At 47.0% G+C, this 13,735-nt stretch overlaps 1 protein-coding gene across 4 annotated transcripts; it reads left to right on the forward strand.

Moving 5' to 3' along the window:
• Window positions 1-1,523: 1,523 nt before the first annotated feature.
• On the forward strand, window positions 1,524-11,232 carry LOC123746698 (uncharacterized). 4 transcript variants are annotated; one of them, XM_045728410.2, is made up of 3 exons: window positions 1,524-1,833; window positions 8,961-9,105; window positions 10,543-11,232. In XM_045728410.2, exons 1-3 carry the CDS (start codon window positions 1,588-1,590, stop codon window positions 10,665-10,667), a joined length of 516 nt encoding a protein of 171 aa, XP_045584366.1. In that variant the 5' UTR covers window positions 1,524-1,587; the 3' UTR covers window positions 10,668-11,232. The 4 variants fall into 4 exon arrangements, 1 of the variants encoding a protein (XP_045584366.1); XR_006771541.2 differs by lacking the exon at window positions 8,961-9,105 and adding an exon at window positions 9,164-9,306 and having other exon boundaries at window positions 1,527-1,833; XR_006771540.2 differs by lacking the exon at window positions 1,524-1,833 and adding an exon at window positions 7,755-7,813 and having other exon boundaries at window positions 8,961-9,306.
• The last annotated feature ends 2,503 nt before the right edge of the window (window positions 11,233-13,735 follow it).

Below are 13,735 nucleotides of genomic sequence, written 5' to 3' on the forward strand. Positions count from 1 at the left end.
ACCAGGTAACCAGGTCTCACAAGTACTATGTGACATAATTATTAGAATAATAGTTCCTATGCTGCTAGTGATTACAGTTCCTCTGTGGGAGATTTACAGTTGTTAGCTATCCCCAAGCACCAACCCTTCCTCGCGTCCCATAGTACCCGTTCCATCGCCGTGGACACCAGAATAGTCTCTTTGATCAAATTTGAATGATAATTGTAATTTTCCATTCCCACTTCCAGTGCCGTGAGGTTCAGTTCCAACAATCTTTCCTCGTAGCTCATACCTCTCAGCTCGGGGCTTAGCCTGGTGGCATACCTCTCAACCTTTTCTAACTTCGTTTTGTGTTTGACTAGATGTGGACACCATGCTGGAGCCGCATACTCCAGTATTGGTCTGACATATGTGGTATACAAGGTTCTGAATGATTCCTTACACAAGTTTCTGAAGGAGAAATTTCCGTAACATTTTTCCATCTTATTTGAATATTATGGATCAGCTACATCTTATCGAAGACTCGTAGCTTAGTTTTGAGAAAACTTGGTAGTTCTCAGTAAATTATAATAATTATTCTATGAATTATTATTTAAATATTTCAATTGGCGCCAAATTATAATATATAGAATAGAGTATGCTCTATACAAATTGAAGACCATGAATAGGACATTATGTATTATAAAAAACGTATAGATTAAAGTACACTACACTACCGCCCAAAGGATGGGTCTGGGGACCAATATCGTTCACAGCATGGTTATGGTTATCTTGAGATGATTTCAGGGCTTTAGTGTCCCCGCGGCCCGGTCCTCGACCAGGCCTCCACCCCCAGGAAGCAGCCCGTGACAGCTGACTAACACCCAGGTACCTATTTTACTGCTAGGTAACAGGGGCATAGGGTTAAAGAAACTCTGCCCATTGTTTCTCACCGGCGCCTGGGATCGAACCCAGGACCACAGGATCACAAATCCAGCGTGCTGTCCACTCGGCCGACCAGCTCCTCAACAATATGGTGTCCACAATACCCCACGGGATGAGAATTAGGAACCATAACACCCACAGAATGGGTATTAGATCCAATACCACCAGCACATATACTGTGTACTCCCACGTGCACCCTGTATTGTGCTGTGATCCCGGTAGTACAGTCGGGTTCATTCTCGACTTCGAATCCCGGGTGGGACAGAAATGGTTGGGCACATTTCCATTTACCTAGCAATAAGTAGGTACTGTTACGGTGCCCTCTCCTACATCTTCCTTTGTCCAGCAGTAAGTCATATCTCTACGTCCTGCAAGTTCCCCGAGGTGCAGGGAATCTTTTGATGTATGTGACGGGTAGCAAGAGTGCCCGACTGGGAGTAAAGTTATCATTTTAGTTTTGGGCTTACAAAGGAAGCTTATAAGCTGTACAAGTGACAGGATGAACAACCCAGCGGGTTTTCTTCTTATTGGGGAGTGTTGTACCTGCTGCTATGGCGGTATGTCCACTCACAAGATAAGTGGCGCTGCCTAATAAACTCGCCCCTCGGGGCAAAATTTAAAATTTAAACTTATAAGCCCTTTAGATTTACAAGATGGCGATGGGTAGGCCAGACTCCCGCCAAGATGCGAGGGCGCCAGCCGCGCGGCGATTGGCTAGGACAGCTAGGTCGCGTGCAAAAATTGACCAATGGGGAGCCATCCCCGGGGCGTGACGTCACCGGGCCAGCGGCGCCAGAGCCAGCAAGCGCCTATCAGCTCAGAGTTTCCCGGACCGTCGTTGAGTGCAGACGTGCGCTAAGTGAGTTCTCCAAATGTCTAGGTTGCAGAGGATCATCAGAGACCCGGCGTCTTGTAGCAGACAATTTAAAGGTAGATCAATATTGAATTGAATCATTAAATTATAATTTAAGCCACCCAAGAGGTGGCACGGGCATGAATAGCCCGTAAATAGGACCTGAGGAGTGCTGCCGACACCTGCTCGTCTCTACAGTTCATTTACCTTGATGTGTGTTGTAGATTTCTTTAGTAAACTTATCTTTTACTATTGCCTTTGCATATGTCCTCCCATCTCTTGAGAATTCCATGCAAGTGATTCAGTATTTGCACCAGGAGCCTCGTAGCCTGATGGATAGCACGCTGGACTTGTGATCCTGTGGTCCTGGGTTCGATCCCAGGCGCCGGCGAGAAATATTGGGCAGAGTTTCTTTCACCCTATGCCCCTGTTACCTAGCAGTAAAATAGGTACCTGGGTGTTAGTCAGCTGTCACGGGCTGCTTCCTGGGGGTGGAGGCCTGGTCGAGGACCGGGCCGCGGGGACACTAAAAAGCCCCGAAATCATCTCAAGATAACCTCAAGATAACTGTTGAAAAGATATCCTTGGCTGGCTCCTCTTATAAGATTACTGTGAAGCGAATTCTTATTACCCAACATTATTATGTACATTATATGTACCCTACATCACCACATATACTCTGTACCACCACATGTACTCTGTACCTGCATATGTACTCTTCACCTCCACGTGTATGTACCCTCAAAGAGCCGATGGGTATTGGGTAATATATGTGCACAAAATATTAATTAATAATTACCAAAGCAATCAATTTATTATTAAATTCGTGCAACCTGGGAATGGTCAGTAATTTGGCCTTGTGGGACTGAGCACAGAGGACAGGCCGGAGGCCTTGTGGGACTGAGCACAGAGGACAGGACGGAGACCTTGTGGGACTGAGCACAGAGGACAGGACGGAGACCTTGTGGGACTGAGCACAGAGGACAGGACGGTGACCTTGTGGGACTGAGCACAGAGGACAGGCCGGAGACCTTGTGGGACTGAGCACAGTGGACAGGACGGAGGCCTTGTGGGACTGAGCACAGTGGACAGGCCGGAGACCTTGTGGGACTGAGCACAGTGGACAGGACGGAGACCTTGTGGGACTGAGCACAGTGGACAGGCCGGAGACCTTGTGGGACTGAGCACAGTGGACAGGCCGGAGGCCTTGTGGGACTGAGCACAGAGGACAGGGCGGAGACCTTGTGGGACTGAGCACAGTGGACAGGCCGGAGGCCTTGTGGGACTGAGCACAGTGGACAGGACGGAGACCTTGTGGGACTGAGCACAGAGGACAGGGCGGAGACCTTGTGGGACTGAGCACAGTGGACAGGCCGGAGGCCTTGTGGGACTGAGCACAGTGGACAGGCCGGAGGCCTTGTGGGACTGAGCACAGTGGACAGGCCGGAGGCCTTGTGGGACTGAGCACAGTGGACAGGACGGAGACCTTGTGGGACTGAGCACAGAGGACAGGGCGGAGACCTTGTGGGACTGAGCACAGTGGACAGGCCGGAGGCCTTGTGGGACTGAGCACAGAGGACAGGGCGGAGACCTTGTGGGACTGAGCACAGAGGACAGGGCGGAGACCTTGTGGGACTGAGCACAGAGGACAGGACGGAGACCTTGTGGGACTGAGCACAGAGGACAGGACGGAGACCTTGTGGGACTGAGCACAGTGGACAGGCCGGAGGCCTTGTGGGACTGAGCACAGAGGACAGGGCGAAGACCTTGTGGGACTGAGCACAGAGGACAGGGCGGAGACCTTGTGGGACTGAGCACAGAGGACAGGACGGTGACCTTGTGGGACTGAGCACAGTGGACAGGCCGGAGGCCTTGTGGGACTGAGCACAGAGGACAGGGCGGAGACCTTGTGGGACTGAGCACAGAGGACAGGGCGGAGACCTTGTGGGACTGAGCACAGAGGACAGGACGGAGACCTTGTGGGACTGAGCACAGAGGACAGGACGGAGACCTTGTGGGACTGAGCACAGAGGACAGGACGGAGACCTTGTGGGACTGAGCACAGAGGACAGGGCGGAGACCTTGTGGGACTGAGCACAGAGGACAGGGCGGAGACCTTGTGGGACTGAGCACAGAGGACAGGACGGAGACCTTGTGGGACTGAGCACAGTGGACAGGCCGGAGGCCTTGTGGGACTGAGCACAGAGGACAGGACGGAGACCTTGTGGGACTGAGCACAGAGGACAGGGCGGAGACCTTGTGGGACTGAGCACAGAGGACAGGACGGAGACCTTGTGGGACTGAGCACAGAGGACAGGACGGAGACCTTGTGGGACTGAGCACAGAGGACAGGACGGAGGCCTTGTGGGACTGAGCACAGAGGACAGGCCGGAGGCCTTGTGGGACTGAGCACAGAGGACAGGACGGAGACCTTGTGGGACTGAGCACAGAGGACAGGACGGAGACCTTGTGGGACTGAGCACAGAGGACAGGCCGGAGGCCTTGTGGGACTGAGCACAGAGGACAGGACGGAGACCTTGTGGGACTGAGCACAGAGGACAGGACGGAGACCTTGTGGGACTGAGCACAGAGGACAGGACGGAGACCTTGTGGGACTGAGCACAGAGGACAGGACGGAGACCTTGTGGGACTGAGCACAGTGGACAGGCCGGAGACCTTGTGGGACTGAGCACAGAGGACAGGACGGAGACCTTGTGGAACTGAGCACAGTGGACAGGACGGAGACCTCGTGGAACTGAGCACAGGACAGGACGGAGACCTTGTGGAACTGAGCACAGAGGACAGGGCGGAGACCTTGTGGGACTGAGCACAGAGGACAGGACGGAGACCTTGTGGGACTGAGCACAGAGGACAGGACGGAGACCTTGTGGGACTGAGCACAGAGGACAGGACGGAGACCTTGTGGGACTGAGCACAGAGGACAGGACGGAGACCTTGTGGGACTGAGCACAGAGGACAGGACGGAGACCTTGTGGAACTGAGCACAGGACAGGACGGAGACCTTGTGGAACTGAGCACAGGACAGGACGGAGACCTCGTGGAACTGAGCACAGAGGACAGGACGGAGACCTTGTGGGACTGAGCACAGAGGACAGGACGGAGACCTTGTGGGACTGAGCACAGAGGACAGGACGGAGACCTTGTGGGACTGAGCACAGAGGACAGGACGGAGACCTCGTGGAACTGAGCACAGAGGACAGGCCGGAGACCTTGTGGGACTGAGCACAGAGGACAGGACGGAGACCTTGTGGGACTGAGCACAGAGGACAGGACGGAGACCTTGTGGGACTGAGCACAGAGGACAGGACGGAGACCTTGTGGGACTGAGCACAGAGGACAGGACGGAGACCTCGTGGGACTGAGCACAGGACAGGACGGAGACCTCGTGGAACTGAGCACAGAGGACAGGACGGAGACCTCGTGGGACTGAGCACAGAGGACAGGACGGAGACCTTGTGGGACTGAGCACAGAGGACAGGACGGAGACCTCGTGGAACTGAGCACAGAGGACAGGACGGAGACCTCGTGGAACTGAGCACAGAGGACAGGACGGAGACCTCGTGGAACTGAGCACAGTGGACAGGACGGAGACCTCGTGGAACTGAGCACAGAGGACAGGACGGAGACCTCGTGGAACTGAGCACAGTGGACAGGACGGAGACCTTGTGGGACTGAGCACAGGACAGGACGGAGACCTCGTGGAACTGAGCACAGTGGACAGGACGGAGACCTCGTGGAACTGAGCACAGGACAGGACGGAGACCTCGTGGAACTGAGCACAGGACAGGACGGAGACCTCGTGGAACTGAGCACAGGACAGGACGGAGACCTCGTGGAACTGAGCACAGTGCTCCAAATTTAGCTAAATCATTTGCTTGTAATGAGGGAATTGATTACCATCGCTGACTGCCTGAGAGCCGCAATATTCCCAGAAAATATTTAACCCACTATTCTACAGTGCTTCCTGATAAAGGTTATCACTTAGGAGACGTTTTGATGCTTGCCAGTAAATTATAATAAACACTAAATTATTACATATGATAATGATGCTTTCGCTAAACAGCATTATATATAATAGTTCGTCCTTTAAGGCCATAAAGAGAATGAATTATTGGAACGTCAACAGAAAACAATGTGACGTTGGAAAATCTGGGGCATACTATTGCAAACGGGATAGATAGTGTCCACAACAAGTTCCACCATGTTTATGGTGTCCACTACCACCCAAAAGGATAGGTATGTGATCCACTACCACCCAAAAGGATAGGTATGGGATCCACTACCACCTGTTGGGGTGGGTATTTGGTTCACTACCACCTGTTGGATGGGTATGGGGTCCATTACTGCCCACAGGATGGGTACGGGGATCATTACCACCCATTGGATGGGTATGGGGCTCATTACCAAACTCTGGATGGGTATGGGGCCCACTACCGCCCGCAGAATGGGTATGGGATCCACTACCGCCAAGAAGATGGGTATATGGTCCACTACCGGCCGCAGGATGGGTATGGGGTCCATTACCGCCCATAGGGTGGGTATGTGTCCATTACCGCCCATAGGGTGGGTATGTGTCCATTACCGCCCATAGGGTGGGTATGTGTCCATTACCGCCCATAGGGTGGGTATGGGGTCCACTACCACATGTAGGATAAGTGTGGGGCTTACAACCGCTCATAGAATGGGTTTGGGGGTCCACTGCCATCCACAGGATTGGTATGGGGTCCACTACCACATAGATGTGGGTGGTAGTAAGTCCATCTTTGGCTAACTCCTAACAAACTCACCCTTTATATTGACAAAACTTTCTATATTTTGTTTGGTAATAAATCAGATCAAATTAATCAAAGAATAAATAATATTTAAATTAGTAACAAAGTAGATGGTAAATTCATTGGTGTCCTCATCGATAACAAGTTAAATTTCCAGGGGACACATTTTAAATATATCAAAAAAAGGCTTTATAACTGTTGGCATTCTTTCTAAGATCAGATATTATGTACCTCGCCCTGCCCTGGTGACTCTCTATTACTCTCTCATCTATCCTTATCTCAACTATGGTATTTGTGCTTGGGGTTCTATTACCCAAAATCATTTACGTCCTCTAATTACTCAACACAAAGCTGCTATTAGAACAATATCCAACTCTGGCCCCAGACAGCACTCGGTACCCTTACTCAAATCTCTGAATATGTAAGATATTAAGTCACTGCACACACATCCTCTCAAGTGAAAACCTCTCATGATTTCCACCAAGTTTTTTTTCCTTTTCAACTCTATTTATGCTTTGATCTCATTTAGTATTAAGTTTAGTGTAAGTGTCCCACACGTTGCTGGAAACGCTACGCGTATTAGTGGCTTTAGTATGTACAAGCTCTATCTAGAAATCCAATAATATGTTTGTAACTCATCTCGTATGTCTGTATTTTTACTGGAATAAACATTTGATTGGAATATTCTGAACAATGTCATCTTGGACGTCAATAGTTATTATAAAGCATAAATGTTCACACTTCAATAAGTTAAAGTCACTTAATTTGTCATTAACGAGCAATATCTTAAGTCAATTGAAAGCCAATATTTAGCATCATCCAATGTTGTGTCAGGAACTTTGGTTTGTTGGTCTATAATTACATGTATATTGTAGCGGCCATTAACAGTTCTTGACTGACAGACAATTATTACTTCACTGTAGATTATATTACAAATGTTGTTCTGTTGCAACATTTACAATAGACTGTTGTATTTGGTTTGTGAAATATATTTTATTGGTTCATTAGGAACTCGTTCGTGTTTGGGGAAGTGAAGGAGTGGCTGTTGGCCATTGTTAATTGGCACTTGAGACTCGCAAAATGTCAACCAATGAGGTGAGTTTTAGGGTGAATGTCAACCAATGAGGTGAGTCTTAGGGTGAATGTCAACCAATCAGCGGCCGAGTGTGGTTGGCTGCTGGTTATATAAGTGACGATGAGACATAATGCACTTCAGTGTGTTTTACCTCACTTTTGGTGCACAGTTCCGGACTCGTCTCTTGAGGTGAGTTGTATGTTGGGGTTACACCCCCCCCCCCATTGTTGCGTCCACCCCCCCCCCATTGTTGCGTCCACCCCCCCCCCCCCATTGTTGCGTCCACCCCCCCCCCCTATTGTTGCGTCCACCCCCCCCCCCTATTGTTGCGTCCACCCCCCCCATTGTTGCGTCACCCTCCCGTCATAAGGAAACTGGCACTATTCTACACTTGCCGTGACTAATGTTAAGGTTGGGTTAAGTGGTCATAACTGTCACTATAGCTGACCCAAACTGTCCTGTGAGGCTCCTCCACCTCACTTGTATCATGCCACAGGCTGCCCCCTTAACCTCTCGCCGCGATCATTAAAAACTGGGTTATACATATTACATATTTCTGTAAGTGTACAATAGTGTTACTAGTTCGAAACCACAAATTAAAAACTAAATTTGAAATATTGTAATGACTAAAATTTAGCAGCCTAGTAATGTAATTCTTCTAATTCGTAACTAGAATTGTTACAATGAACTAGGCTATCATAATTTTTTAGGATGTCCATCCCTGGTGTTAATTTTGTTCATAAACACTAATTATATGAATTACTATAGTATATATTGTAAAATTGCCTTGTAGTATTTCAGTAGACTATATCGTTCATAATTTGTGTAGTTATGTAAATAGTTATAATGTAAAAGTTTAACGAAAAATTCGTCCTGACCATTGCAACTGAACGATAGTTAACTACCGGTGCCTAATGGTGAAACTATCGGCGTCCCGGGGGGAGGGGGGGGGGAGTTATGCAGAAGGTTGACCAGCGCGTCTTGAGTAACATTCATATGTTAGTCTCCAGACACTTCCCCCCACAGTGTGTTGCCTCAACAGTTAAGAGTTGTACTTGACTGATGAACATTTAATCCATGCAAGTAGTCCAGATTCTTTTAAGGACAATGTTGTCACATATTCTGTAAAGTGTAGACAGTTCGTAAGCTATTACTAGTGTTAAAAAAGGTGAAATGACTTAAGTCAAACGGTTACTACAAAGGTGTAGCATTAATTACAAAATACGGTAAATCTTAAATATATAATTTTTACGTTTGCCTTATTAACAATGTTCTTGCCGCTGGGGCAAGTCTAAATGCACTCCGTCTTAAATTGGTATTACTTTCCTAATTTCAGAATGTTGATGGTTTAAATACTGGTGTGGGTGTAGTCTGGGACCACTACATGACCCCAGACGGTTTACTGGTGTTCCTTCACTCTCAGGAGCAGAACCAGTTGTCTGCACTAGTCTCTTCTCTCCGTACCAGAAGTCCTCCTTCAGGTAAAATGACTAGACAGTTGTCCAAAAACGCTAACCAGTTTCAAACGTTTCTTTCCAGTTCCGTGTTACTTAAAACGGGTCAGTCTTTAAGCGGCACCCTTGTCCTTCCAACCCCTTCCTGTATGTAAGGTTCCCCAGCTTGTCTAGGCTTTAGACTACAGCAAACTCTACACTCCCTCCTGTGGAACACCTGGTAACATGGTAAGTAAAATGTTGGTTGTATTTGGTTATTCTAAATCAAAGTAATGTGCTTAGAGTATCCAGGCTGCAGGGTTGAGTCCTCAACATGGTCTTGTGTTAAGGGGACAAAGAATCAAACTATTATTGTCGCCTTTTAGTAAATTTAGAATAGTTTAGATTTAGATGCATTAAACTAGGGCTGTAAGAAACCATTTTCTGATCATGGAGGGAAAAAAGACAGCATGGGGGCCTAATTATTAGTACAATAAATATTTTCTGCAGACCCTGTTCATGAAGCGGCTATAACTTGTATATTTTACAACTGCGTAACGGACATTTATAACAGTACTATAACTGCAATTTAATACATATGCTTATAGCCGGGAATTAACTAAATCTAGATCCGCAGAACACTGAATAGTTATTATCTGAGTAAAAGTAAGGCAAATGTCTAACATTTTTCCTTGAATTAGTGCATTTAGAAAAGTATATATTGTCCTAACACGTGACGGATAATGCCCCATTCCAATACATAATGTAAATTCGTAAATTAACCAGTAAATGCAGAATACACAAAGGGCAAAGTTAACATTACTCGTACAAGTGAGGGTAAGTAGCTGCGGACAGCGTAACACTTAGGGGCCGGCGCTGCACCCCCATTTAGACCATCAGGAAAGTGCGCTAGGCATAGGGCTGCATCATAGCTGACTGCACCCAGGAAGGGGAGGAGGGTGGGTTCTTTTTAACTTGCGGAGCGTGTCTGGAGCAGGAGTGTGCATGCCTTCTCCTGCCCCTTTATCTAGGCCCCCGTTGCGCTGCGCACACAGAGCCCGCGGAACGCGCTGCACAAATGTCTTCCCCCTCCATCAGAAAAACCTCCGCTTTCCATGTGTAATGCAGTGGCCATTTCTCGTGGTGAGTGAATACTAATGCCTACAGCTGGAATAGAGCCAACTCTTACTGCTTATCTTGGCAGAAGCTTCCAGCTAAACCCTTTTAGTTAGTATAGAGGATAAGGAAGACTTCGATAAAGTCATCGCTAGACGCGAGTTTACTTTATTAGTTTATCTTATAAATTATGGAAATACATATGCATTAAACTTTAAATATGGTCATCCTGCTGGACTAAAATTTACTAAATGACAAATTTCTCTAAAATTTTGTTGGGCCTCAGTTCATATGGACAAGCAGCGCTTTGTGTGTACAATGGTTTACAGTTTTGCTCGACGCATAATTAATATATTTCTGTACTTACAGGTCAGCTGCATGATTGCAGCGTTACTGGAGTCTGGCAGAATTATAACATTGCGACAGATCATGTTGGACCTCTCCAGTCACCTCTGAAGATGAACACAGGGAAGGTTGCCAACCGTCTCCGGTAATTAAGACAGATATAAAAGAAGGCAGACAAGAGGCACTACAGACGGGAGACATGTCCCGTCACGCAGGGTGCAGTCGCACCTCCACAGATCTCCAGTATCATCTATTGATACTGGTAAAGCTCAAAAGGGCCACCACTTACGGGCTATTCATGCCCGTGCCACCTTTTGGGTGGCTTAATCTTCATCAGAGGCACAACAGTGGCGTCTGCTGCTTGGTGTGAGGTGGACGTGCTGCTGCTGCTCCGCACTTGGTTCTTGCACGTGGCTGTTGCTGCAGCTGGATATTGTCACTGTGCCACAGACTGCTGCAGCTGGATATTGTCACTGTGCCACAGACTGCTGCAGCTGGATATTGTCACTGTGCCATAGACTGTTGCAGTGATACAGTGCCTTTGTGTGTCGAGGAAACGGCTAAGGCGGTCTGCGTAAATGAGACAATCCTACACTGGGCCAGAAGTAAGAGCGAAGATGAGACATGATCCCAGGCTGTATCTTGGTAATAAACACAAACGGCCAAATATTCAGACCGGGACGTGACAGTGAAGATTAAATCCTGCCAAATTATCTTGCAGAGTTTTCTTTAGTTGTCAATGTTCCAAACATTTTGTTCAAATAAAAGGGGTCAAAATCATTTTCTTGTGCCTAGGCTTTCATTTGCCAGCATGACAATTGTCAGGTCATGCCAGTAATGGTAGCATATCTACATCGATCAGGGATTGAGTAGGTTACTTTCTTTATACTTGAAGTCCTCATCGCCAAGTGTTAACGCTATAGATGCCGAAGTTACGGTTAGTGGAAATAGATCTAAAAATTTCTGAAGGCTGTTTTCTCGTTCCGAAGTTTATTTATACTACCATAAGATTTATTCCTATAAATATTCCTACTAGTTTGTTTACCGACATATTTCAGACTATATCTCAGTGTCTTCACTTGGTTTTGGTTAGTAAAGAATAAAACAAATTCAGCTTGTCGCTCTTAGTTAAATAAAAGCCGAACACCTGTGAATATCTTACACATACGCGGGTCACTTAGAAAAAGCCATTTTCATGATTCTATCTATTCTAAGATTGGCTGGTATTTAATAGTGGGTTTCAGAGGTCACATTTAAATTACTCTATTCCATTTTCTATTCAAGTAACATTCCCTGCAATAATTCTTGCATGCGCCCAAAGAAGTTCGATGTATGCAAAAGTGTTTGAATTTTGAGTGATGTGTTCTTTCTATGCAAGGTATTGTACTGTATATTATTTAAATTATAAAAACATACCATAATCACTTAATTTGTTTATAGCGTTGACATAATTACATTATTTAATTAGCCCCGTTAAATACAAATATCTAAATCCTCAAAAGCAGTTATATACATTAAAACACTGATGTTTGTCCCGTATTGTTTAATCACCTTGTCTTTGTGGTTTGTATGTTACAGCACCACTTCTAAAGATAAAAAAAAATGCTTTGGAATAGTGATTGAAACTGTTTCATATAACCTGCAGAGATTGTTTCGTCTTTGGATAATTGTAGACCGAGCTTGACGGATAAGGTAAAAGATTGTATTTTGCATTATATATAAAATGAGATATATATGGGGATATCTAGAGGATATAGCTGGAGGTATTTCCAGATATCTGGAGGCACCGCTGGATATCTACCATACTCGACGCTATTGCATCGATGGACATGATTAAATCTACGCAATTGGAACGTCAAATCAACACTATTTCAACGTTATATCTACTCTTTTTGCAATGTTCAATCGACGATATTTCTACGTTAAATCTAAAATATTGAAAGAATGAAACAAAGACAATTTCAAAGGTTTATTCAACGTTAGAGCAAAGGTATTAACGTTGAATCGACGATACTGCAACGTAAAATCGACTATTTGAAATTGATCAATATTACAGTACAATCGATTTATGGTGGCAATTGCGTCGATTTAACGTTGCAATAGCGTCGATTTACCGTTGTAATACCGTCGATTTATCGTTGAAATAGCGTCGATTTACCGTTGTAATACCGTCGATTTATCGTTGCAATACCGTCGATTCCGTCAATTTAACGTTGCAATAACGTCGATTTAACGTCTGCTACCGACCTTACATGACTTCCGTGGATCAATGGCACCCGCGGCCCGGTCTCCGTGGATCAATGGCACTCGCGGCCCGGTCTCCGTGGATCAATGGCACTCGCGGCCCGGTCTCCGTGGATCAATGTCCCCGCGGCCCGGTCTCCCGGTTGGTCGTCTGATCCATGAATTTTGAAAGTTTATGGACAAACGACCAACCGAGAGGCCAGGACGGAGACCGGGCCGAGGGGGTCATTGATCCACGGAGACCGGGCCGCGAGTGCCATTGATCCACGGAGACCGGGCCGCGAGTGCCATTGATCCACGGAGACCGGGCCGCGGGTGCCATTGATCCACGGAAGTCATGTAAGGTCGGTAGCAGACGTTAAATCGACGTTATTGCAACGTTAAATTGACGGAATCGACGGTATTACAACGATAAATCGACGGTATTACACCAGTAAATCGACGCTATTTCAACGATAAATCGACGGTATTACAACGGTAAATCGACGCTATTTAACGTTGCAATAGCGTCGATTTACCGTTGAAATAGCGTCGATTTACCGTTGTAATACCGTCGATTTATCGTTGAAATAGCGTCGATTTACCGTTGTAATACCGTCGATTTATCGTTGAAATAGCGTCGATTTACCGTTGTAATACCGTCGATTTATCGTTGTAATACCGTCGATTCCGTCAATTTAACGTTGCAATAACGTCGATTTAACGTCTGCTACCGACCTTACATGACTTCCGTGGATCAATGGCACCCGCGGCCCGGTCTCCGTGGATCAATGGCACTCGCGGCCCGGTCTCCGTGGATCAATGTCCCCGCGGCCCGGTCTCCCGGTTGGTCGTCTGATCCATGAATTTTGAAAGTTTATGGACAAACGACCAACCGAGAGGCCAGGACGGAGACCGGGCCGAGGGGGTCATTGATCCACGGAGACCGGGCCGCGAGTGCCATTGATCCACGGAGACCGGGCCGCGAGTGCCA

The sequence above is a fragment of the Procambarus clarkii genome, chromosome 85 (assembly GCF_040958095.1).
Source record: "Procambarus clarkii isolate CNS0578487 chromosome 85, FALCON_Pclarkii_2.0, whole genome shotgun sequence".
NCBI lineage: Eukaryota > Metazoa > Arthropoda > Malacostraca > Decapoda > Cambaridae > Procambarus > Procambarus clarkii.

Coding starts and splice junctions, on each gene's coding strand:
- LOC123746698 (XM_045728410.2), top strand. CDS start 1,588: ATGCGAGGGCGCCAGCCGCGCGGCGATTGGCTAGGACAGCTAGGTCGC. Junction 1,834..8,960: donor TTGTAGCAGACAATTTAAAG/GTAGATCAATAT, acceptor TCCTAATTTCAG/AATGTTGATGGTTTAAATAC. Junction 9,106..10,542: donor TACCAGAAGTCCTCCTTCAG/GTAAAATGACTA, acceptor CTGTACTTACAG/GTCAGCTGCATGATTGCAGC.